Raw genomic sequence first — 23,742 nt, 5'->3', positions numbered from 1 at the left:
TGGCTTGTGAGGGAAGACACCTCTGCAGTCACCTGGCCCCTGTAGCCGAGGGGGCTGGACAGAGTAGCAGTTAAGTGCCCCAGACCTGCAGCCAGCCAACCTGGGCTTATATCCTGGCTCAGTCTTTTCAGGCGACATGACCTGGGGGAAGTTACCTACCCTCGGAGCCTCCAACCCCTCATCTGTAAAACGCAGGGACGCTGGTAGTACCTATCTCGTGGAGCTGTTGTGGGGACCAAAAGGATGGAAACATGTGAAGTACTCGGAACGGAGCCTGACACGTAAGCACTTGGTAAATGTTCGCTTGTTCTCTGTTTCACAAGCTGACTTGGAGAAACCTATCGCCCAATGTGGTGGCCCTAAAACCCAGCCTCCGGCAGTGTGAACTCTGCCCACTAGGTGTCACCATTCAGCAGGCACTGTCCCTTAGCTTGACTTGGGGGAACGTGTGCTTATCATTTTTGATTTGACTTGGTGATTTCAAGGGGGATAAATGGACACACAATCTTTTGAAGTCTTTGGGGCTTCAGAAATTCCAGCAGAACTGCTGACGACCAGGCTGGAAGGAGCTGTTTGGAGTACTGCCTTTGTTCATAAAGTGACATATGATCATTTTTGTTGTTGTTGTTGTTCAAACCAAGCTATTTTGAGAGTGAAAGGGGGACTATTCATAACTATGCCAGGACAAGTGGAGTAAATGGGGTGTGCCCTGACAACCTGAATATAGTCACCTTATCAATAGGGTAATTTTTCCTCAGCATTCCCAGAATCTCCAGGACAGAAATGCGATGACCTTCCTTAGAAGTCGGCTACAGCGAAGTGTGGCTCCGTGCTTTTGGGAGCTCCTGCCCTAAATGTGTCTTGCCTCCTTGTCAGGTCAATTATTGGAGTTTTGTCCTCAACAGACTTGATCCGCCTCATGGACTGCAAGTCCCCTTGGGTACCTTTGTGTTGAATAATCCCATATCCTCTACAGCTTTTCCCCATGTGGTTTTCTTGCAGCCGTAAACCCCTCTGGGGGCACTGAGTCCCCATCTCTGGATGTGTTGATGGAGGGTGAACAACCACCTTCTGGGTTATTGCTGAGGGACCGCTAAGGTTTCTCCATCCCTAAGGCTCCATAATTCTATTATTTCTGATTTATCTTCCTTTAAAGGGCAGGAGGAAACCAACATTTGTTAGGCTCCCAGCATGCATCAGATATTGTGTTTTGTTTTGTTTTTTAAGATTTTATTTATTTATTTGAGAGAGAAAGAAAGAGAAAGCACAAGCAGGAGTGGCAGGCAGAGGGGAGAGGGAGAAGCAGACCCTCCCGCCGAGCAGGGAGCCCGATGCGGGGCTTGATCCCAGGACCCCGGGATCATGACCTGAGCTGAAGGCAGATGCTTAACAGACTGAGCCACCCAGGCGCCCCAAATATTGTGCTTTTGCCTCCATCATCTTAGTTATCCCCTCAATCCTGCGGCATTGATACTATTAAGTCACACAGCTCACAGGTAAGGAAACTGAGGCCTAGAGAGGTCACAACCCATAAGAGGCAGAACCAGGATTTAATTCCGGGTCTGTTGGGCTCCAAAGCACCTTGGTCACTTGCACACCAGGCTGCCTCTCTGTTTTTACAGGAGGCCCTGCTCCAGGGCAGGTATCTCTGGCAACTCCCTTTCCCTCCCTGGGTCTCAATTTTCTCTTCTCCAAGCTGGGCAGAGCTAGCCATACTGTGTTAAAGGGCTGCCCCAGTGACTGGAGGTAGGCGGGTGGTTAGTGTAGGAAGACTCTATGGAGGTGGGGCGGGGGGGGGGGGGGGGTCGTGAACAAGGCTTTGAAGGAAGGAAAAGGGGAGTCAGAGGAGGTGGATTATTTGGTTATGTAATGGACACAGGCAAGACGGTGAGCGTCTAAAGGAGAGGGGGCCCAGGAGATGAGTAGAAACTGCCAGTCTAATTAGGAGAGGCCAAGGGGACCCTGGTGACTATACTCAGGTTTAAAAAATCCGACGCAACTCATACTCAGCCCACGACCGTGCACGTGGGAAGCACAGCATCCACTTGACAACAGTAATGCTGAGAAGCGACCGCTGTTCAGCCTCACTTCGGAAAAGGGTCGAGGCCTTCTGGCTTCCAGACTGCAGGCCCAGGACGGCCTATTGGAAGCGCTGGGCCAGAGATTCCTAACTCGAGTTTTTCCTGCCTCAATCAGTCCCTCTGCCACACGGTGCCCTTTACCCGCCCTTGGAAGCCTTTCGCTCCTGGGGGGACCGATAGCGGCTCCTCCTCCTGGGTATCTGCGGACTGGATCGCTACACGCCCGCGTCGTCAGCCTCTCAACTGGTCCGCCCCAAACACCGGGACGATTTCTCAGGCGTGGGGGAGGGGCGGTAGGCCGGCCGGCGCGCGGGGACAGCGGCGACCCAGGCCGCGACGGCCCTCGGGGCGGGGCGAGCGCGCGGGCTCCCGGGTCCCGGCCGCCCTCTCCCCACGTCCGCTCGCGGCGGCGGCCCGGGCCCGCGGGGGGCAGCGGACGGGCGTCCGGTGAACGTCTCGGCGGAGCGGCCGGTCGAGAGCCCCGCGGCGCAGGGGAGGAAGGCTTCCGGAAGGAAGCCCAGAGGGCGGCCACGCCTGGCGCGGACGCCAGTGCCCCGCGCCCGTGGGCTCCCCGCGGGCTCCCTCCGCCTCGCACGCGGCGGGGCGGCCAGGGGGTGTGGGCGGGCCCCGGCGCCACAGGGCCCCCTCCCGCTCCCTCCCAGGGCTCCGAACCCCCCTTCCCCGGCGCTCGGGCCGCGGCCCCTCGGCCGCGCCCCGCCCCGCCCCGCCCCGCGGCCGGCCCCGCCCCGCGGCCTCGCCATTCCCGGGCAGGCCCCGCCCCCCGCCGCGAGCCCCCGGCCCCGCCCCCCGTTTCCGCTGGCGGCGGCGGCGGCGGCGGCGGTGAGGGAGCGGGCGCGAGGCGGGACCCCACGCTCCCCGAGCGCGGTGAGTGCGGCCCGGGGCGGGCCGGGGGCCCGGGAGCGCGAGACCTTGCGGGGCTCGGGCCGGCTGTGGGCGGGCCTGGCCAGCCCACGCCCCGGTCCCCGTCTTGGGGAGCAGCTCGGGGGCGCCCCGGGGAGGGATGACGGGAGGGAGGCTGTGGGCGAGCTGGGAGGGAGGGATGGGGTAGGCGCCCTGTGAGGACGCGGGAAGCCGCTGGGGAAGGGGGTGTGTGTGCGCGGGGCCCCGTAATAGAGCGAAGAGGGGTCTGCAGGGGGAGAGGCTCGGAGGAAGACCCTTTGGGAAAGGGGCTGCGGGAGAGCGGACAGCGGAATCCCAAGTGAAGGGATGGGAGGGCTGTAGGATGCAGCAGAAGGGGAGAGCCTCAGAGCTGTCAAGGCTTTCTGACTGTGTGGCCCAGTGAACTGGCTTGGGCTCGTCCCTAGAGCGCCCCCAGGGAGGGCGGGGGAGGGGGCTCGGGCAGGGCTGGGATGCTGCCTGCGGCCCCCCGGACACCCCTGACCACTCCCTGGGCCACCGCTGGCAGATCGGCGCTCACAGTGACGGCTTTGGCACACTCCGAGTTCCAAGATGTAGTCCATCTATGCATCCAAGTTTGGGACTTTAAAAAACTTTCTTGTGGTTAGAAAAAAAAAAAAGTCCAAACAAGAAACTGGCTTGTTATGTGAGCAGAATTTGTACTTATGTTTGTACTTACAAATTCGGAACTGGAATCTTTGATGTCCTCTTTTTGAAAAAGATATTGACCTCTTCCTTAACTCCTCTCCGAATGCCTGTATTGTCTGGGCCAACCTGCAGCATTGGAATGATATGGGATCCCCTGGGTTGTGTCTACCAGGTTGTGTCTTCCCATTCCAAAAATGGGGATAAGAGGGCCGCAGCTCACTTCCCTTTGGTTCAGAGAAGCAAACTCATATGAGGGTGTCCTTCTGACCTGCAGCTGTCCCCTTCTCTGGGGTGACTCAGGTATTTCCTCCTCCAGGAAGCTTTCCTGGACTAGTGGAGAAAACTGAGGACTCATGCTCTGATCCCTGTATACCGGGCAGCTTCCCTCTGTCTACTAAAAATAGCCACAGAGAATGTTTTGTATGTATGTTCTGCTATAAAGATGTGCAGTCAGCTTGTCATCGTAAGTAATGGGGAAGGGAGGCGAGGTATTATGGATAATTTCAAACAATGGACTGGACAAATCATTTATATTTAGCTAAGGAATGCAGCCAGGGAGGCAGACATTCATTCACGGGGGCTTCCTATCTTCCACCTGGTCCTGGCAGGGCTGATGCAGCTGGGCTTTGGGTTGGGGGTGAGGGAGGGAACAGGATTGGGGTGGATGAAACTTGAAGGGTAAATCAGCTCTGCACTTACTCATTGAAGACCTGGCTGTGTGCAAGGCCCCGAACAGCTGAGAGTAGACCAGAATGGAATGGGATTTTTTTTTTCTTTGGTTTGACTAAATCAGATTGTAATCTTTAAATCTATGAACAGATATTTAGTATTAATAATAATAATGACCAGTGTTTATAAAGTAATTTGTAGTTGGCCAAGTGCTTTCCCTGCACATTAGTTGTACATAATTTTATTTGATTCACACATAATCTTGTAAAGTTTACGTTCTTTATAATTGCCTTCTTATAGATTGGGAAAATGAGGCTCAGAGAGAGTCAATGACTTCTCTGAGGTTACAGAACTCATTAGGTGGAAGAAGCAGAACTTGAACCCGTGGCTTCTGACCCCCACTCCCCCCACCCCGCCATGTGTTTTGCATTATGCTGTACTGTCTCTGCCATTCTTCCCCATTGAGTCTGTGGAGAGCCGGGCTCTGATCTTAGCTCGAACACCATCTGTGCAGCCCTGGGCATGTTACCTCCCCTTTTCAGCTCTGTGTTTTTGAGGGTTACTGGAATGAAATGTTTCTAGAGTCTCTTCCTGTATTAGATAATTAACGATAGAAGATGCTAGTGGCAGCTAATCAGTCAAGTAATAAGTGCACTCTATTTAAAATTTTTTAAATTGTGGTATAAAACAAAACAAAATTTACCATCTTAGTCATTTTTAAATGTAGAGTTGTGCAACAGATCTCCAGAACTTTTGCATCCTGCAAGACTGAAAATGTATGCCCATTAAACAGTAACGCTCCATTTCTTCCCCCCACAAGCCACCATTCTCCTTAGTGTGCTTTATTATGCTCTTACTGTGTGCTCAATACATGTTGGCCTTGAGGAATTCATAAGGAGGGTTGTGGAGAAGCAGGCCAGCTTAAATAGGAAGGCCTTGGGCCTGTGGTGGCTGGCTAGAGAGCTGGCCCTTATCTCCTTGTCTGTAACTCCAGTTCCTGCTGTATTAAGTGAGTGAGTGGGAGAGGCCTTGGGCAAGTGCCTTCACCTCTTGTAGCTTTAGCTTCCTGCTTGCAAAATGAAGATAACAATACCAAGCTCTCGGGGCTATTAGAAGGAGCAATGAGATAATGTATGTGAAGCTCAGAGCTTTGGGCCTCACACAGAGCAGGTGTGCAGTAAATAGTGGTTGTTATTTATAACCTAGCTGAGGAGACTAGACTAATAAGCTCAGAGCAAGAGAGGACAAGACTTCTTTTCTTCTACCATGATAGCCCAGGCCTGGTGTGATTGTCATCCTCACTGACCGAGAGGGAATGGATCAAATCCAGGTACCTTAGCCTGGCACTCAGCATCCTTCCTATCCATCTCCAGTCTTCCTGTCTAGCCTTATCTCCTGGCCTTCTCCCCTAGGGACCCTTGGTTCCAGCCAAACTAATCTCCCAAGCATGCTTTGCTCATTCCTTCTTTGTCTCTGAGTTCACACTGTTCCACTTTTCTGGAGTGCTCTTCCCCACCTCATCCTCCCCCACTTTCAAGACCCTATTCATGTTTGAGTTCCTTCCTGGAGCCTTCCCTGGCCACCCATCCCCAAAGCACCTCTTTTTCCTTGGAACTCCTCTGGCATTTTCTGTCTTCATCTCTCCTGGCTTTTATACACTGCCCGGGGTGATTCTTTAGTGAATTCCACAAACACTTAATACAAGAGTCTGTGCTAAGTTCTGATGATGCAAAAATGAAAAAACATAAAGGTCCTTGTCTTCATGGGGTGTATAATGCAGTAAAGGTTAAGAAAGGGCTTCAAAAGTGGTATTTCAAGGTATAAGGTGAGTGGCCTACTGTATTGTGTGGGTTCAAACAGGGGGATTGATCACCCCAGTTCTGGAGAAGCACCTCATGCACCAGGGGGTGTTTGATGTGAATTTGGAAGAGTGGCTTGCGCTTCAGCAGAAGGGAGGAAGGATCAGCCTGCAGAGAGGCACTGAGAGTGTGGGCTGATGAGTAGGTTGTGTGAAGGGAAGCAGAGGGAGGAAAGCCTAGACAGGTAGACAGTGGACCTGTTGTGGTGGCTGCACATGTGCAGCCAAGAAATTCCATCCATCCATCCACCCATCCACCCATCCATCCACCCATCCACCCATCCATCCACCCATCCACCCATCCACCCACCGATCCACCCATCCACCCACCCATCCACCCACCCACCCATCCACCCACCCACCCACCCACCCATCTACCCATCCACCCATCCATCCATCCATCCATCCATCTATCCACCCATCCATCCATCCATCCACGAGAAGCTGAGTGCCAACCATGTGCAGGCACTGAGCTGCTGCTAGGGAGACAGCAGTCAGCATTGGGAGGCTCAGGAACTTTGCAGGTTTTTGCATAGGGGCTGCAGAAACAGGGTTAGGCCTAAGGAGGGAGAGTCTGGGGTCTGGGAAGGGGGAAATCATGGCGGGGAGAGCACTGAGAAGCTGTGAGGAATGGCGGGAGAGGAGCAGGACTGGGGACATTTTGGAGGCAGGGTGGAGGGCCTTTGTGAATTGATTGGATGGGGGGTGAGGAAAGGAGGAAGGGGGATTGGATTGAAGCCGATTCTGAGCTGGGTGACTGTCAGTGGGCAGTGCCATTTACTGTTCCCAGTGCTTACCATCCTTTCTCCAAGTAGATTGGAAGCCCCTTCAGGACATGGATTCCAACTCCCTCTGTGTTCTTCCTGGCCCAGTGCTCACTGCTGAGTGGCACAGAGTGGGCACAGTGTGGACCTCTGATGTGCTCAAGAAATGAATCTTGCACCTTCTACAATGCCAGATTTGCACCCACAGCAATATTTATTTGTACATGGGCCTGGCTTTTTCCAGAGTCACGTTCTGCAGAGAGCCAAATATCTCCTGTATATGTCTTCATAGCCCAAGTTAACTACCCTTCCAACTTCGCTCCGGTTTTCTCTTTCCCTTGATGGCCATTTTCTGCCACATTGTTATTGCTCCACAGGATAACTGTGGATGTAGTAGAGATGGAAAGAACAACGTGGTCTGTTCCTTTACATCAGCCCCTCACATAGGGTATGTGAGTCAGAGTCGTGTCTCAGTAAAGTTATATCGTTTTACAGATTTTGAAACGTGAGATCATTTGTCAGTGGTCAGAATTGCAGAGGTTAAATCCTTGATGCCAAGGGTCTACCCAGGGATGGCAAATAGGTTTAACATGGATACTGTTACCTCTGTAACTGCCCATAGCAGACATCACTAATCGATCACAGCTATCTTAACTGCTGAGCCAGGGCTTGGGTTCTGCGCCTGATGCTTCAGGCACCCACTATTAGCTGAGTGGCATTGGCACCACAGCTGAAACCAGTTTGCCATTTCTGGCCTTCTCTCTCTGTTGATTGAATAGATTCTAGGTGGGAGCCTGCCTCCCCAAAGAGTGGCCATTGCTGGACAGAGTTCACCCTGGAGTGGCTTCCCAGCAGAGTGGTGACTTAATTTTTTATTTTCCTGCAGGAATATCCTGGGATCTTCTCCTATCTGTCAGCGGCCAAGGTGTTTGCAGGAAATTCAAAGGAACAGGTCAGTCTGGGTCCATCATGTGGTGGGGTCTCTGAAAGTGTGTATGTTATAAACTGTCTAAAGTCTCTCTTGCCCTTTAACGGTGGTTTGGGGAGGAAGGATAGAATGGGATGCTGATATTTTCTACATGTCTCTCTGTCTTAGCTCTTGACTTTGATTTGATGAGCTCCTTCAATTGGGCTTTGGGGGTTAAGGAGACATTTACCCCCTCCCCGCTATTTCTGACAGGATAGTACTCTCAATTTCTTTCCTGACCACCCTGATTACAGGGAGGAGACCTAGGGAAGCAAGAGAGGCCTGTAACTTCCTGCTTCCTGTCTCCTCCCAGCAGGCTTGGGAGCCAGGGTGGAGGACCTCCCCCTAGCTGGCCAGAAAAGTATCTGGGGGAATCTGGCCAATCCTACCGGTCTCTTTTCCTCTATAGTGGCCGCTGCAGCCATGCCCATGGCCCTTCGGGTGGGTACCCTCTGCCGGGACCCTCACCAGGACCCTGATTTCTGCTCCCACAGGCTCCTGGGGTCTTGCTGAGAGCTTCTTTTGTTCCCAGCAGTGGCGCATCAAGGCCCCCCCGCCAGTGGGAGCTAGCAGGAGCTCCTTAGGCAGGTAGGCAGCCTTGGTGGATGGTGCTGATTCCGGTTCCCTGGGAGTGCTGCTTACAGACCTGGGCCTTTTTGTGTTTTAATTTATGTGTGTTTTATCCTGTGGCTTCCTCCTGCTGGGTGATTTGTAAATCTCTCACCTTCTAAGAATTCAGCAGTGTGGGGGTGGGGAGGGGGGTGGCAGTTGGAAGGATGGTGCTGGCTCATAGCTCACCTTGCCAAAAGATTCCTTTCTCGGCGAGTTCCAGCAGAGATGATATGGTGTTCCAGGAGTGGCCGCGGACCTCTTCTTGTCTTGCCGTACTTTGCATATCATACTTAGGATGCCAGTGCTCACATTTGTCATCCTCATCAGGAGCCTCAGTTTCAGACTCTATGTCCACAACGAATTTACTTGAAGTCTATCAAATCTTACTTTAAATCTCATTGACTTTTCCCCAGAGTCCTGCAAGGTAGCGCTCATTTGCCCCCATGTTACAGGGGCTGCAGCTGGGGCTGAGAGCAGGTCAGGGACTTGCCAGAGACACACCGGTAGCGGGAGGTGGGGCATGGCTTCCAACCCGAGCCGCCTGACTCCCGCAGCGCCTGCCCTTCCCACTGCAGACCTGCTGCCCCTTCTCGTGGCTCCTGAGAATCGCCTCCAGGTCTGTCCTTTGGCCTGCTGCGGCAGGAATGTGGGAGCTCCCATTTTAAGTCTTCTCCCCTCCCCGCCGGGGCCCCGGGTGGGGTGTCTGCTTTCATTGTCGCCGGCTCTGGGGATTTGGAGTACCGCCTGTGGATGGATGGCTCGGGGCAGCCAGGCCTGAGCTGAAGGAAAAGGTCTGGTGGAGAGCAGGCCGCAGGGAGGGAAAGGCTCGAGGACTGTTTCATTCCCTTGCTGCTCAGCACGTCCTGGCCCATCATGGAGACTCTGTGGGGCTTGCCCTGGGGAGGTCCCGCCAGGGGAGAACCTGGGGGCGAGCTTCCCGGGAGGCCCGCGCAGCCTTGGGGAGACAGGCCCTGCTGTCACCAGTCACTTCTGGCCAGAAGACCGGCCTCCTTCTGTACATCTGGGAGGGAGACCTGAGGGAGGGACCCTCCGGGCAGGAAGCTTATCCTCTCCTATGGGTTTGGCCTCCCAGGGCTTTGATGTTGCCATTTCTCATCATGCTGTTGAGCCTCTGGGACGATGACCAGCTCCTGGGATGCGGGCTCTCATGCGGCTCCTGCCTCTGTCTCTAACGGGCTTTGTGGCTCAGGCTGGTTTCCTCACCTGCAAAGTGGGGGTCTGGACGGCCAGTTGCTGAGGTTCCTTTAGCTCTGATGAAGGTGGTTTCTGAGTGGGAGGAGGGAGTTTTTGGCTTCCAGCCCCGGGGCTTCCCAAATACCTCCTCCTCTCACGTGCCCTCCCTGCCTCTGGCCCAGAAGTGGATGGAGGAGGAAAGAGTGAAGTTAATGATTAAACTGGAGGCCCTGATTTCTGAGGGAAGTCGGACTGGGGGTGGAGGTTGTTTACAGAGATGGTCGCCTGTCTAGTTGGTGGCAGGGTCTTGTGGCCTGACTTCGTCCTGTGCTGATGTTATTTATTTGACAGAGACACAGTGAGAGAGGGAACACAAGCAGGGAGTGGGGGAGGGAGAAGCAGGCTTTCTGCGGAGTAGGGAGCCCGATGCGGGGCTCGATCCCAGGACCCCGGGATCATGACCTGAGCCGAAGGCAGATGCTTAACCACTGAGCTGCCCAGGCGCCCCACTGCTGCTACTTTTATTTTAACTGCCTCCTGGCCCTGCCTGCTGCATTTAGGAGCTAGGAAGTTCCATTGCTGCCCTCCAGCCTGATGAGTTAATAATTTCAACTTCAAGTATAGCCACAGCATCATGAAACTAGAGTATCTGCCTGGGTGTAGTCCAGCGTCCAAATCCATTCCCTTCTCCTGAACCAACAACTCAGCCTGAGCTGGGCTGAGGCCCTTGTGAACGGGACGGAGCCAGAAGGAGCCCGAAGGAGCACCTCTGCTGGCTTGGAATGTCACCGCATGCATGCTTTAGTTTATACTCAGGAGTGGAAGGTGGATTATTTTTTGACTATTCATTGTTTAATACTATCTGTGCTTTTGAGTTTACCACACCCCTTCTCCCCTCCGTCTTCCTTCCCACTCCCCATACGGTGGCCGCAAATTAATTGTACTTTGAATACTCACTTGCTTTTTAAGAGTCTTGTGACCATTTTTATGTTCAGCGGTCAGTGTTCGTTCAAATATCTGACCTTGGGATGGGGATGGGAAAGGAAAGGATGCGATGGATGCCTGTCCAGAGGGTCTGAAGAGTCCGCTCAGCAGACCCCCTGGGGATCCCCCCCGCTTTGGGGGAGGCTTGAGCCTCCCTGCAGGAAGGCTGAGGGTCCTGCAACCCTGGCACAGGATCTTGGTGAGTTCTTGGCCTTGGCCTTAGCATAGGCCACTGCTAACCCCTACAGCACCTTCGTGCACATTGGAAAAACTGCCCTTTCTCAGGTTAAAAAGAAAAATTAAAACGAATAAATGGTTGTAAGACCTGACCAAGGCCCAGCTGTGCCTGGGAAGTGTCCTGGAGTGGCCCAGGCCGTCTGCACGGCGGTGCCCACCACCTGCCACCCCACAGGGGCACACGTTGCCCGTGGCACAGGCCCGCTGTGCTCCGCCCACTCCCAGGGAGGGCGGCGGGTCCGGCTCCCAGTCAGGGCCAGGGGCTGCGGCTGGGGACGGGCCTCTGAGAACAGTGCGGGCGGGGGGAGGGACGTGAACTCCGGGAGGGTGCTCAGAGCAAGGCTGGAACAAGGTGTGGCCAGGCACGTGTGTCTGTGTGTGTGTGTGGCTGGGTGTGCCTGCGTGGGTTTGTGTGGGGAGGAGTTCTCTTGCATTGTTCTGGGACTCAGGTGAGAGGCCCACCTGAGCCGTTTCAGTCCATCACTATATACCTGCGACGTGAATGCCTCCTCCTTAGAGGGCGGTGTAAGACTTGAACACAACGCCTGATAGTCCTGCTCAGCTCTCTCACCTGGCCACTTGCCACAGTGCGGAAACTGAGGCTCAGGGGCCTGCTACTCTCCGACAAGCCCTGGGGGGCGGTGGTGCCTGGGACAGAGGGAGCGGATCCTGCCCAAGCAAGTCCCCAGCCCCCACTTGGGCCGAGCCCTATAGAAGGGCTCAGAGGGGCAGGGTGACTGGCTGGGTTTGAATGGGGGTGTGTGAACACGTAGAATGACATGTTGTGTTTTAGAGAAAGTGAGGTAGAGGTCTGGGCTTGCAATTTTCCACTTGTCTTAATCCTGAGAGATTCTAAACAGCTTTGTTTAAAAAACTGGACGTGCACATTGCAGCCACCTGAGGGAGGAAGTGCCGTTGGGCCCCCCAGGAAGGCAGTTAGGTTTGAAGCCAGAGTTTGGATGTGAATGCAGCTTGTGGGACCTGCAGGGTGGGGAGGGAGAGCCCCTAGAGCAGCCCCAAAGGCATGAGTCACTCTGAATTAGCAGCCGTTGCAAATTGGCTCCCACTTGCTGCTGGAGATGGGCGGGTGGGGAGGAAGCTCCAGGCCAAGGCATCACCCGCCATCCAGGCTGTGGGCACAGAGAGGGACGTGGGTTGGAACTGCCTGTCTGGGCTCTTCCCCTCTCCCACTGTTAGCCAGAGCAGTTGGAGCTGGTGGTGGTCAGCCGGCCTGTGTCTGTGAAGGTCCCCCTCGAGGTACAGTTAGTACCTGCAGGTACCTGCAGTGCGGGGAGGATAATACAGTACGCCATTCTGTCCAGGGCAGGGCTGGGTGGAACTTTCTTGGGACCCATAGAGGAACCCAGGGGAGATCGGGCTGGGCCTCAAGGAAGGGGTGAGATTTGGGGAAGCAAAGGAAGGGGTTCTTTGAGGGTTTGCAGTGGTGGAGGTTGGGGTTGAGATGGGTGTGACTTGGAGATGAGTGCTGGCAAGAGAGGTGGGCTCCACGCTGAGGGCATCTTGAATGCCACCCGGAGGAGAGTCAGATTCCAGGAGGCTAGCAGTAGGGAGTCAGTGTTGGGGGGGGGGTCCCTGAATGGGGGGAATGACAGGCTGAAAGGGATGTTTTAGGAAAAATCAGCTTGTGCAGAATTCAGGGTGAATTTTCTTTTTAACGTACTTTTCTTTGTTATTGTTGCAAAAATAACACAAATTCATTATAATATTCGTACATTACATAAATTGTATAAAAGGAAAATCATCTATAATCCTGCCCTTCAGTGACAGTCACTGTTAATACTTTGGTTTTTATTCTTTCCAGGTATTTTTATGAGCGACTGGCATCCAGCTGTCCACCTATTAACTTAACAATTTCCACAAATAGAATTGTATTATACTGAGTGGCAACTTCTTTAGCCATCTTTCCACATGAGTGCATAGAGAATGACCCCATTCTAGGGAATAGCTGCGTGGACTTGCTGGATGAGTGTTGTATTGATTGTTTATCGCCGCAGAACCAACCACCCCGAAATGTAGTAGATTAACACAAGAAACATTTTGTTTGCTCACAACTCTGTGGCCTAGCCCTTCTGGCCGGGCTCGGCTGGTCTCATTACCTAAGCCTATTAATGCGGCGGCAGTCATCTGGTGGCTCTGCAGGGCCTGGCCAGGCTGAGAGCCTCCTTCCCTCCCAAGGAAGCTAGCCTTTCAGGTGAAAATGGGATCTCCAGGACCTCTTGGGCTCTAGGCTCTGAGGCCTCACAGTGTACATCCATTGGCTGCTTGGCCAGAACCCCGGGGCTGGGGGAAAGACTCCACCTTGTGAAGGCACGTGTGCTCAGGGCTGGGAGGACATGGATGTGCAGTCCCTTCATGTGCCCAGAAGGAGGAGAATTAGACTATTTGGGAATAGACCCCACTGATCTTTGGAAGATAGCACAGGCGCCTGCCCTTCCCACCCCTCTCTTTACCGTATGGGTCAGCCTGGGAAACTGGCAAGGACAGGGCACTTGATCTTGCTGGGCGAGAGGTGTTGTTTGAAGTAGCTTCTGAGTGTTTGTGTGTGCGCAGGGCTCTTGCTGGCAGGGGCTTGGGGGTAATCTAGAATTTGGACTCTGGAGCAGACAGCTTCTCCTGCTAGGGCTACCGGAGCTGTAGGAGGAGGTCTGGAAGCTCTGGAAGCAGCCAGGGGCTTGGCCGCTTTGTACTTCTTGCTAATTTTCGTGGCATCTCTGAAGAATGTGAGTCCCTGAGTGACAGGTCTTTAAGAAAGCCAGCTGGCCACTCCAGATCCAAGCCTCTGCTGGGAATTCATTTATTTATCTACCCAGCAAATACCACACCTACCATGTGTCAGACTTGCTCCCCATCCTCTCATAACTGCAGATGGGAAGGAAGAAGACCTGGGCCTGTACGGTTCCCAGGTCTTCCTTCTCAGACAGTGCAATGGACTTGACATTTTGACTTCCCACAGTGTATTTGTTTTGAAGGATTTCTTTATCACCTACCTCAGTAGAGCTTCTCCTGTGAAATGTCACAGTGGCAGGGAGGCAGAAGGAAACAGGGGAAGAGGCAGCTCTGGGTCCTTAATGAATCCCCAGTGCTAGTTTAGACGATGCTGCAGTGGGCTGCTGGGGAAGTCCTCGTCGGCGCCGATCATTCATCAAACTTACCTCTCCCCGGAGACCGTAGGCTGGACTCGAGGAAATATACTTTCTTAGCACAACAGTGTTCTTTGGCCTGTCATCTGCCTCATGGTTTGTGCATTTATCAAATAAGAACAAAAGCTGAGTGGGGTTTCACATTTGAAAACACCTTGGTGTTTCATTTTCTCCCCGCTCCTCTCAGCATCTCTTGGAAAAGTAATGTTTTGCGGTGGAAAGGTTCTCTGTTTGTGAAAGTGCAGTCCACACTGCATAGCTCAGCCTCTGGGTCATTCCTCCTCCTCCTGCACGACTGTGCTGTGGGGACACCGACCCAGCTCAGCGAGAGAACTGGGTGAGGAGTGTGGGGAAGGGCAAGCAGCTGCACCACGCTCGGAGCCACCCGGATGTGTCTGGGTGACCTGGGGTGCCAGCACTGGGCTACTGTTTTGGGGTTAATGATATCTGATCAGCTCACAGGGCGGACTGTGCACTAGCATTTAAGGTTGAGGAAAAACGTGCAAAGCTGAGTCTGCAAACCTTGAGAAATCTGGCATCACAGCAAGACAAGAAACCTCAGCAACTCCTTGTGGCCAAGGAATTGGAAAAACTGGTTGGAAGACCTCAGCCTGCTTCAAACTTCAAAGAGTTTGCTCCTTTGAGGCATATATATAGTAGGTACCTTCCCCATAAGCAGAGATCCAAGAGGCCGTTCTCTGATTCCTGACTTCTCTGCCCATGCCTCCACCCCCATTTCTGGTTCTCTATCGATACGAGGGTAGACACACTTCAGCGTGCTCAGGAGTCATGCTATTAATTCATTAACAAGCAATTATCGAGCACTTTGATTCTTTTTCTTAATTAAAAAAATTTTTTTTAAAGATTTTATTTCTTTGAAATAGAGAGTGAGAGAGAGAGAGCACAAGTGGGGAGCAGAGGGAGAGGGAGAAGCAGGCTCCCTGCTGAGCAAGGAGCCCAATGCGGGGCTCAATCTCAGGACCCCGGGATCATGACCTGAGCCGAAGGCAGATGCTCAACCGACTGAACCACCCAGGCGCCCAGGTTTTAAAAAATTAAAAAAAAAATTTACTTAAGTAGGCTTCACATTCAGCGTGGGACCCAGTGTGGGGCTTGACCTCACGATCCTGAGATTAAGATCTGAGCAGAGATCAAAAGTCCAATGAATGCTTAGCTGACTGAGCCACCCCGGCACCCCTGTGCACTTTGATTCTTTAAAGGTCCGAGGCATCTTTTGATCCAAGTGCTCTGTGTGATGAGGGAGCTTCCGTTCAAGATGGCAGTGTGGGAAGATCCTGAACTCACCTCCTCTCATAGACACAACAGATCTACAGCTACTACCTAGGGAAAAATTTCCCCTGAAAAAGACCTGAAAACTACTGGAATAGGCTCCTTCACAATGGATAAACAGGCCACATTGAGATGGGTAGTTTAGGCAGAGACATGGTCTTGCCAAAAACTCCACCCTCAGCATGGCAACCCACATTCGGGAGGGATCTCACAAATATGGAGCTTGTCCCTGTGTAGAGAGGAGTTTGTGCCCCACATCGGGTACCCCAACCCTTGGGACCTGCACCAGAGAGACGAGCCCCCCAAACGTCTGGTTTTTGAAAACCAGCAGGGCATATGTCTGAAAAAGCCATAGGGCTGTAGGGAACCTAGACTCCACTCTTAAAGGGCTCGTGTATACACTCACTTGTCCTGGGATAATGCAGAAGCAGCAGTTTGAAAAGCGCATGCACTGTAAGTGAAAGAGACTCATTTGCTATTCTTAAAGTGTCTGCCAGAAGGGCAAGAGCCTGTTGGGACTCTCTCTGGGGATGGGGACGCTGGCGGGGGCCGTTTTGGGTATTCTCCTTCTATCCTGTAAGTGCTGGTGCTGGCAGATGCCATTTTGTCACTCTCCCTCTACCCTGCTAGCACTGGTGGACATCCCCTGTGCTCCTTCCTGAGACCCCGCCTACGCCAGTAGGACAAAAGCCCTGCCCCCACCTGCTGCCCTGTGTAGGTAGCCCACATAGGGGATGCTCGAGCACCTGGCTCCAGTGGCCGAGGGGGATTGTGTTTCTGGGTCATACAGGTCTGAAACAATTGGAGAGACAGTTCTTGGCAGACTGCCATCCCCAGGGCACTGCACAGACAGCAGACTGATACTACCCCCAGTTATCTGATGGAAAAGCCCTATTTACTTGTCCTGGAGCTTTAGCTTGAGGGTCAGGCTTCAGGTTTGCCACACATCTAGAGGCTCTGGAGGTGCTATCAGGGAATGTGGGGGTACCACTTTTGAGCTGACCTTGCCATACCCCCCAGAAAGCTTGCTGGTACCTCCCAGAGAGGAGCCTCACATTTTGCAACTATCACTGAAGGCACATCTCCAGACTGCTTGTTTTGCAGGCCAGCAGGATCTGTGATTATGATCCCATAGGACTGTATATATATGCATACCTTAAAACCTGCTGCTTGAGGGTCTAGCTTCCAAACAGCCTGAGACCAAGTGCTGACTGAAATCCCTCCGTCTGGAAGACTGACAAATCTTGGCATACCCTCCACAACTGGGACCCACCTAGGAAAAATCGGGCTGCTTAGATAAGCATAAAGATTCTAGAGACAAGAGCTAGGGCATGGTTGAATAATAAAGTTCATCTCCTACATAAGGCCACTCCTGCAAGACTGGGAGAGAGAGCTCTTTTACCTAATGCATAGAGCTGTTTCACCTAATGCATAGAAACAAACACAGAAACTCAAGCAAAATGAGGAGAGAGAGGAATATGTTCCAAATGGAAGAACAAGATGAAACCCTAGGGAAAAAAACCTTTAATGAAACAAAAGATGAGTAATTTACATGATAAAGATTTCAAAGTAATGGTTTTAAAGGTACTCACCAAACTCGGAAGAAGAATGGATAAACACAGTGAGAATTTCAACAGAGAGATAGAAAATATAAGTATCAAATAGAAATAGTAGAACTGAAGAATACAATAACAACTGAAGAATACACAGGAGGGTTTCAACAGCAGACTACCTGAAGCAGAAGATGGAATCGGTGAGCTGGAAGACAGGGCAGTATAACTCACCAAAAGAAGAGCAAGAAGAAAAAAGTAAAAAAAATGAAGGTAGCCTAAGGGGCTTATGGGACAACATCAAGTGTACTAATATTCACATTATAGGAATCCCAAAGGAGAAGAGAGAGAGAAAGGGACAGAAAACTTAGTTGAAGAAATAATGGCTGAGAACTTCCATAACCCCGGGAGGAAACACACATCCAGATCCAGGAATCCCAGAGAGTTCCAAACAAGATGACCCCAAAGAGACCACACCAAGGCATGTTATAATTAAAATGTGAAAAGTTAAGGATACAGAGAGAATCTTAAAAATAACTTGCTTGGTACAAGGCAACCCCCATAAGACTACCAGCAGATTTCTCAGCAGAAACATCGTAGGCAAGCAGGGAGTGGCATGATATATTCCAAATGCAGAAAGGAAAACACTTCCACTACCTGGGGCGCCTGGGTGGCTCAGATGGTTAAGCATTTGCCTTTGGCTAAGGTCATGATCTCAGGGTCCTGGGATTGAGCTCCATGTCAGGCTCCCTGCTCAGTGGGGAGCCTGCTTCTCCCTCTCCCTCTTCCTCTCCCCTCCGCTCATGCTCTCTCTCTCTCTTTCTCAGATGAATAAATAAAATCTTAAAGAAAAAAAAAAGAATACTCTACCTGGCAAGGTTATCATTCACAACTGAGAGATAAAGAGCTTTCCAAAAGCTAAAGGAGTTCATCAACACTAAATTGGTCCTCCAAGAAATATTAAAGGGACTTCTTTAAGCTGAAAAGAAAGGGGACTAATTAGTAATACGAAAACATGAAAGTAAAAATCTCACTGGGAAATGTAAATATTTAGTAAAAGTAGTGGACTAATCACTTATAAAGCTAGTATGAAGGTTAAAAGATAAAAGTATTAAAATTCACCATAACTACAATAGTTAAAGGATACATAAAGAAGATATAAAATGTGATATTAAAAATATAAAATGTTGGGGGGGAGTAAAAATGTAGTTTTAGAATGCATTCAGACAACCTGCTGTCAACTTAAAGTAGATTGCTATATATGTGGGCTGCTATATATATAAAAGAAGGATAACATATATATATTATATAACTGTATATGATATATATGAGTTTCATGGTAACAACAAAGCAAATCTCATAATAGATAACACAAAAGATAATGAGAAAGGAACCTGAGCACAACACTATAGAAAGTCATCAAAGCACAAGGGAAGAAACCAAGAGAAGAAAGGAACAGAGAGGAACTATAAAACAGACCAAAAAACAAACAAACAAACAAAAAAACCCCACAACAAAATGTCATAAATTTAACATAGAATATAAATAATAGAGCTAACTTCTCCAATTGAAAGACATAGAGTGGCTGAATGGATTTAAAAAACCCAAAAGACCACTATGAGCTACCTCAAGAGACTCACTTCAAGACACATAGAGACTGAAAGTGAAGGGATGGGGAAAGATGTTTCATGTAAATGGAAACCAAAAGAAAGCAGGGGTAGCTATACTGATATCAGACCAAATAGACTTTAAAACAAGGATTGTAATAAAAGACAAAGATGGATACTACATAATGATAAAAGGGTCAATCCAGCAAGAAGATATAACATTTGTAAATATTTTTATGCCCAACATAGCAGCATCTAAATACACAAAGCAAGTATTAACAGACCTAAAGGGAAAAATTGACAATGATACAATAATAGTAGGGGACTTTCATACCCCACTTACATCAATGAATAGATCGTCCAGACAGAAATCAATAAGGAAACATTGCATTGGCCTTAAATGATATATTAGACCACATGGACTTAATAGATGTGTACAGAACATTCTATCCAAAAGCAGCAGAATACACAATCTTCTGAAATGCACATAGAACATTCTCCAGGATAGATCATATGTTAGGCCACAAAACAAGTTTCAATATATTTAAGATGATTGAAATCATATCAAGCATCTTTTCCAACCACAATGATATAAAACTAGGAATCAATTACAAGAAGAAAGTTAGAAAAATCACAAATATATGGAGATTAAGCAACATACTATTGGAACAACCAATGGGTCAGTGAAGAAATCAAAGAAGAAATAAAAAAGATACCTTGAGACAAATGAAAATGCAACTACAACATACCAGAATGTATGGGATGCAACAAAAGTAGTTCTAAGAGGCACGGACCTAGTGATAACTGCCTACCTCAAAAAATAAGAAAAATCTCAAACAATCTAACTTTATACTTAAAGGAACTAGAAAAAGAAGAATAAATGGAGCCCCAAATTAGTAGAAGGAAGGAAATAATAAAGATCAGACTGAAAATAAATGAAATAAAGACTAAAAAGATAGAAAAGATCAGTGAAACTAAGAGCTGGTTCTTTGAAAAGATTAGCAGAATCGACAGACCTTTAGCTTGACTCACTAAGAAAAAAAAGAGAGGGCTCAAATAAATAAAATCAGAAATGAAAGAGGAGAAGTTACAACTGACACCAAAGAAGTACAAAGGATCATAAGGACTACTACAAACACTTACGTGCCAACAAACTGGACAACCTAGAAGAAATGGGTACATTCCTAGAAACATACAGTCTTCCAAGACTGAATCATGAAGATGTAAAAAAATCTGAATAGACTAGTAAGGCGATTGAATCGAAAACTTTCCAACAAACAAAAAGTCCAGGACCAGAAGGCTTCCCTAGTGAATTCTATCAAAAAACGTTCAAAGAAGATTTAATACCTAAACTTTTCTCAAATTCTACCAAAAAGTTGAAGAGAGGGAATGCTTCCAAACTCACTTTATGAGGTCAGCATTACTCTGATATGAAAACCAGACAAGGACACCACACACACACACACACACACAAATTATAGGTCAATATCCCTGATGAACATAGATGAAAAATTCCTCGGCAAAAATATTAGCAAACTGAACTTAACAATACATTAAAAGCATCATATACCAAGATCAAGTGTGATTTATTCAAGGGATGCAAGGATGTTTTAACATTTTCAAAGCAGTCAGTGTGATATACCATATTAAAATGAAAGAAAATTATGTGGTCATTTCAATAGATGCAGAAAAAGCAGTTGACAAATTCAACATCCATTTATGATAAAAACTCTCAACAAAGTGGGTATAGATGTAACATACCTCAACATGATAAAGGCTGTAAGTGACAAGCCCACAGCTGACATTATGCTAACGACAAAAAACTGAAAGCTTTTCCCTTAAGATCAGGAACAAGAAAAGGATGCCTACTCTTGCCACTTTTATTCAACATAGTATTGGAAGTTCTAGCCAGAGCAATGAGGCAGGAAAAAGTAATAAAAGACTTCTAAATTAGAAAGGAAGACGTAAAGCTCCCACTGTTTGTGGACAACATGATTTTTTTTTAAAGATTTTATTTATTTATTTGAGAGAGAATAAGATAGAGAGAGCATGAGAGGGGGGAGGGTCAATGGGAGAAGCAGACTCCCCGCTGAGCAAGGAGCCCGACGCGGGACTCGATCCCGGGACTCCAGGATCATGACCTGAGCCGAAGGCAGTCGCTTAACCAACTGAGCCACCCAGGTGCCCTGTGGACAACATGATTTTATGTATAGAAAATCCTAGAGACTCCACCAAAAAACTGTTAGAACTAATATATGAATTTGGTAAAGTTGCAGGGTACAAAACCAATATAGAAAAATCTGTTGTTGTTGTTTTTTTATAGACTAAGAATGAACTATCAGAGAAATTAAGAAAACAATCCCATTTCAGAATGCATCAAGAAGAACAAAGTATGTAGGATTAAATTTAACCAAGGAGGTGAAAGACTTATACACTGAAAACTATAGCATTGATGAAAGAAGTTGAAGATCTGAATAACTAGAAAGAGATTTTCTGCTCATGGATTGGAAGAATTCATGTTGTTAAAATGTCCCTATTTTCCAAAGCCATCAATAGATTTAGTGCAATCCCTATCAGAATTCCAGTGGTATTTTTCACAGAAATAGAACAGTCTGAAGATTTGTGTGGAACCATGAAAGATCCCAAATAGCCAAAGCAATCCTGAGAAAAAGTGATAAAGCTGGAGGCATTACACTCCCTGATTTCAAACTATACTACCAAGCTATGGTAATCAATTCAATATGGTATTGATATAAAATAGTCACATAGATCATTGTAACAGAGCAGATAGCCCAGAAATCAAACTATGTATATATGGTCAATTAATTTACAACAAAGGAGGCAAGAACATGCAATAAGGACAGGACAGTCTCTTCAGTAAGTGTTGGGAAAACTGGACAGCTACATGCAAAAGAATGAAGTTGGACCACTGTCTTACACCATATACAAAAATCAGCTCAAAATGGATTAAAGACTTGAATATGAGACCAGAAACCATAAAACTGCCAGAAGAAAACACAGGTAGTAAGCTCCTTGACATTGGTCTTAGTGATATCTTTTTGTATCTGAATTCAGAAGCAGTGGCAACAAAAGCAAAAATAAATGGAACTACATCAAACTAAAAAGCTTCTGCACAGTGAGGGAAACCATCAACAAAATAAAAGGGCAACCTGAGAGAAGATATTTGCAAATCATGTATTTAATAAAGGGTTACTACCCAAAATACAGAAAGAACGCCTACAACCCAATAACAAAAGTACAAACAATCTGATCAAAAAATGGGCAGAGGAGCTAATAGACATTTCTCCAAAGAAGACATGCAGATGGCCAACAGGCACATGAAAAGGTGCTCCACATCTCTCGTTACTGGGGAAGTGCAAGTCAAAATCACCATGAGTTATCACCTTGCACCTGTTAGAATTATCAAAAAGACAACAAATAACAAGTTGTTACACAAGAGAATCCTTGTGTAGTGTTGGTGTAGCCCCTCTGGAAAAACAGTATGGAGGTTCCTCAAAAAATTAAAAATAGAATTGCCATATGATCCAGCAATTCCACTTCTGGGTATTTATCTAAAGGAAACGACACTCATTTGAAAAGATATATACCCCTATGTTCATTGCAGCATTATTTATAATAGCCAAGATATGGAAGCAAGCTAATTATCCATCAATGGATGAATGGGTAAAGATGTGGTGTATACATACAATGGAATAAATACTCAATAAAAAAGATGAAATCTTGCCATTTGTGACAACATGGATGGACCTCAAGAGTATTATGCTAGGTGAAATAAGCAGACATGAGAAAGAAAAATAATTTTATGATTTCACTTACATCTGGAATCTAAAAAACAAAACAAATAACCAAACCAAACATAGATACAGAGAACAATTGGTTGCCAGAGGGGAAAGGGTTTGTGAGTTGGGCGAAATGGGGGAAGGAGATCAAGAGGTACAAACTTCCGCTTATGTAAAATAAGTAAGTCACGGGGATGTAATGTACAGCACGAGGACTGTAGTCAATAATAACATTATATTGCAAAATTGAAAGCTGTTAAGAAAGTAAAGCTTAAAAGTTCCTATCGCAAGAAAAGGAATTTTTGTAAATTTGTATGGTGACAGATGGTAAATAGACTTACTGGGATGATCATTTTGCAGTGTATTCAAATGTAGAATTATGTGGTACACCTGAAACTAATATAATAAATATTAGTTAATATTAATTAATAGTTAATAATAAATAAACTAATATAATTAGTTTTATATATCAATAAAAAAGAAAAAACTGTTTGAATAGGGTATAAATTGTGTGCAATGCATTATTAAAAGAGAGAGTGAGTGATTGATTTAGCCAGTGTAGGATTAGGTGAGTCCCCAACCCTTTCTGTTCTTGGCTACCGACCGTCTTCTCTGTTTTCTGTGGCTTTCCCAGTCCCCCTCAGGGCTCGGTCCTGCAGTATCCCTGGCCCCCAGGAGTGGGCTCTGAAGGCCAATCAGGAAGGCAGGACGTGGCCGGAGATGCGGCCAGAGCCCTCTCTGTAGGGCTCAAAGGAGAGGCCTGCCTGGACCCAGCTGAAGTCTTACTGCTTTACACTTACACCTCATGTGAAACAAGAATGATGTTCCCTCACCTTCATCATCCACCTTCCTCACTGCTTATCCAAATACCTCTGGGTAGTTTAACAAGTTTAGGTGTCCCTGTAGGAGAAGGATGGCCCTCCCCTGGGGATGCTCAGGGGACTATGCCTCAGGCTCCGAGGACGGTTCTTCAAGCCAAGAACAGCAGCTGCATCTCCAGAACATGTGTGTGACTTCCCCGGAGGGTCCACACTCTCCTGGCTGATGGCGAAGCTCGCCTGAAACTAGTATGCCACCATGCCCGGGGCTGGGAGAGCCAGGAGGTGCTTCAAGCCCGCGCTTGGCCTGGACCCCGCAGGCCGAGAGGTCAGGCGGACGGGGCCTCCCCCTCCACAGAGCTCCCCTTCTGACATTCCAGTTAAGCCTGAGGCGCGTGGGAAAGCAGAGTCCCCGAGGTGGAGGACCTGAATCAGACACAGTTTCTTCTCTCTGGAAGTGCTTTTGGGATGCTGGCCTTTGGATGCTAATACCGATTGTAGGACCTGCTTAGCCAAGGAGGGGGAAGCCACAGAGTTGTCCCCAGTTCTGGGGGCGTGGCTGGCAGTCCATTTTCCTGGGCCCT

At 48.7% G+C, this 23,742-nt stretch overlaps 1 protein-coding gene across 4 annotated transcripts in view; it reads left to right on the top strand.

Annotated features, from left to right (window-relative positions):
* Positions 1 to 2,908: 2,908 nt before the first annotated feature.
* The window catches only part of TSPAN9 (tetraspanin 9), a 191,286-nt gene continuing 170,452 nt past the window's right edge, over positions 2,909 to 23,742 (top strand). For 2 of the 4 annotated variants that reach the window (XM_035028458.1, XM_035028456.1), the window contains exons 1-2: positions 2,909 to 2,966; positions 7,825 to 7,890. Coding sequence is in view for 1 of the 4 variants with exons in the window: in XM_035028454.1 (XP_034884345.1) it covers positions 4,074 to 4,110; positions 7,825 to 7,890 (103 nt within the window). In the remaining 3 variants the exon portion in view is untranslated. Of the gene's footprint in view, positions 2,967 to 3,837; positions 4,111 to 7,824; positions 7,891 to 23,742 lie in introns of those variants that run through there. The other 2 variants (XM_035028455.1, XM_035028454.1) reach the window with 2 other exon arrangements.

This window comes from Mirounga leonina, unplaced genomic scaffold, assembly GCF_011800145.1.
Source record: "Mirounga leonina isolate KUSES-001 unplaced genomic scaffold, KU_Mleo_1.0 Mir_201, whole genome shotgun sequence".
NCBI classification, from domain to species: domain Eukaryota; kingdom Metazoa; phylum Chordata; class Mammalia; order Carnivora; family Phocidae; genus Mirounga; species Mirounga leonina.
The sequence above is the reverse complement of the archived record's forward strand: the minus strand, read 5'-3'. Positions and strand labels throughout refer to the sequence as shown.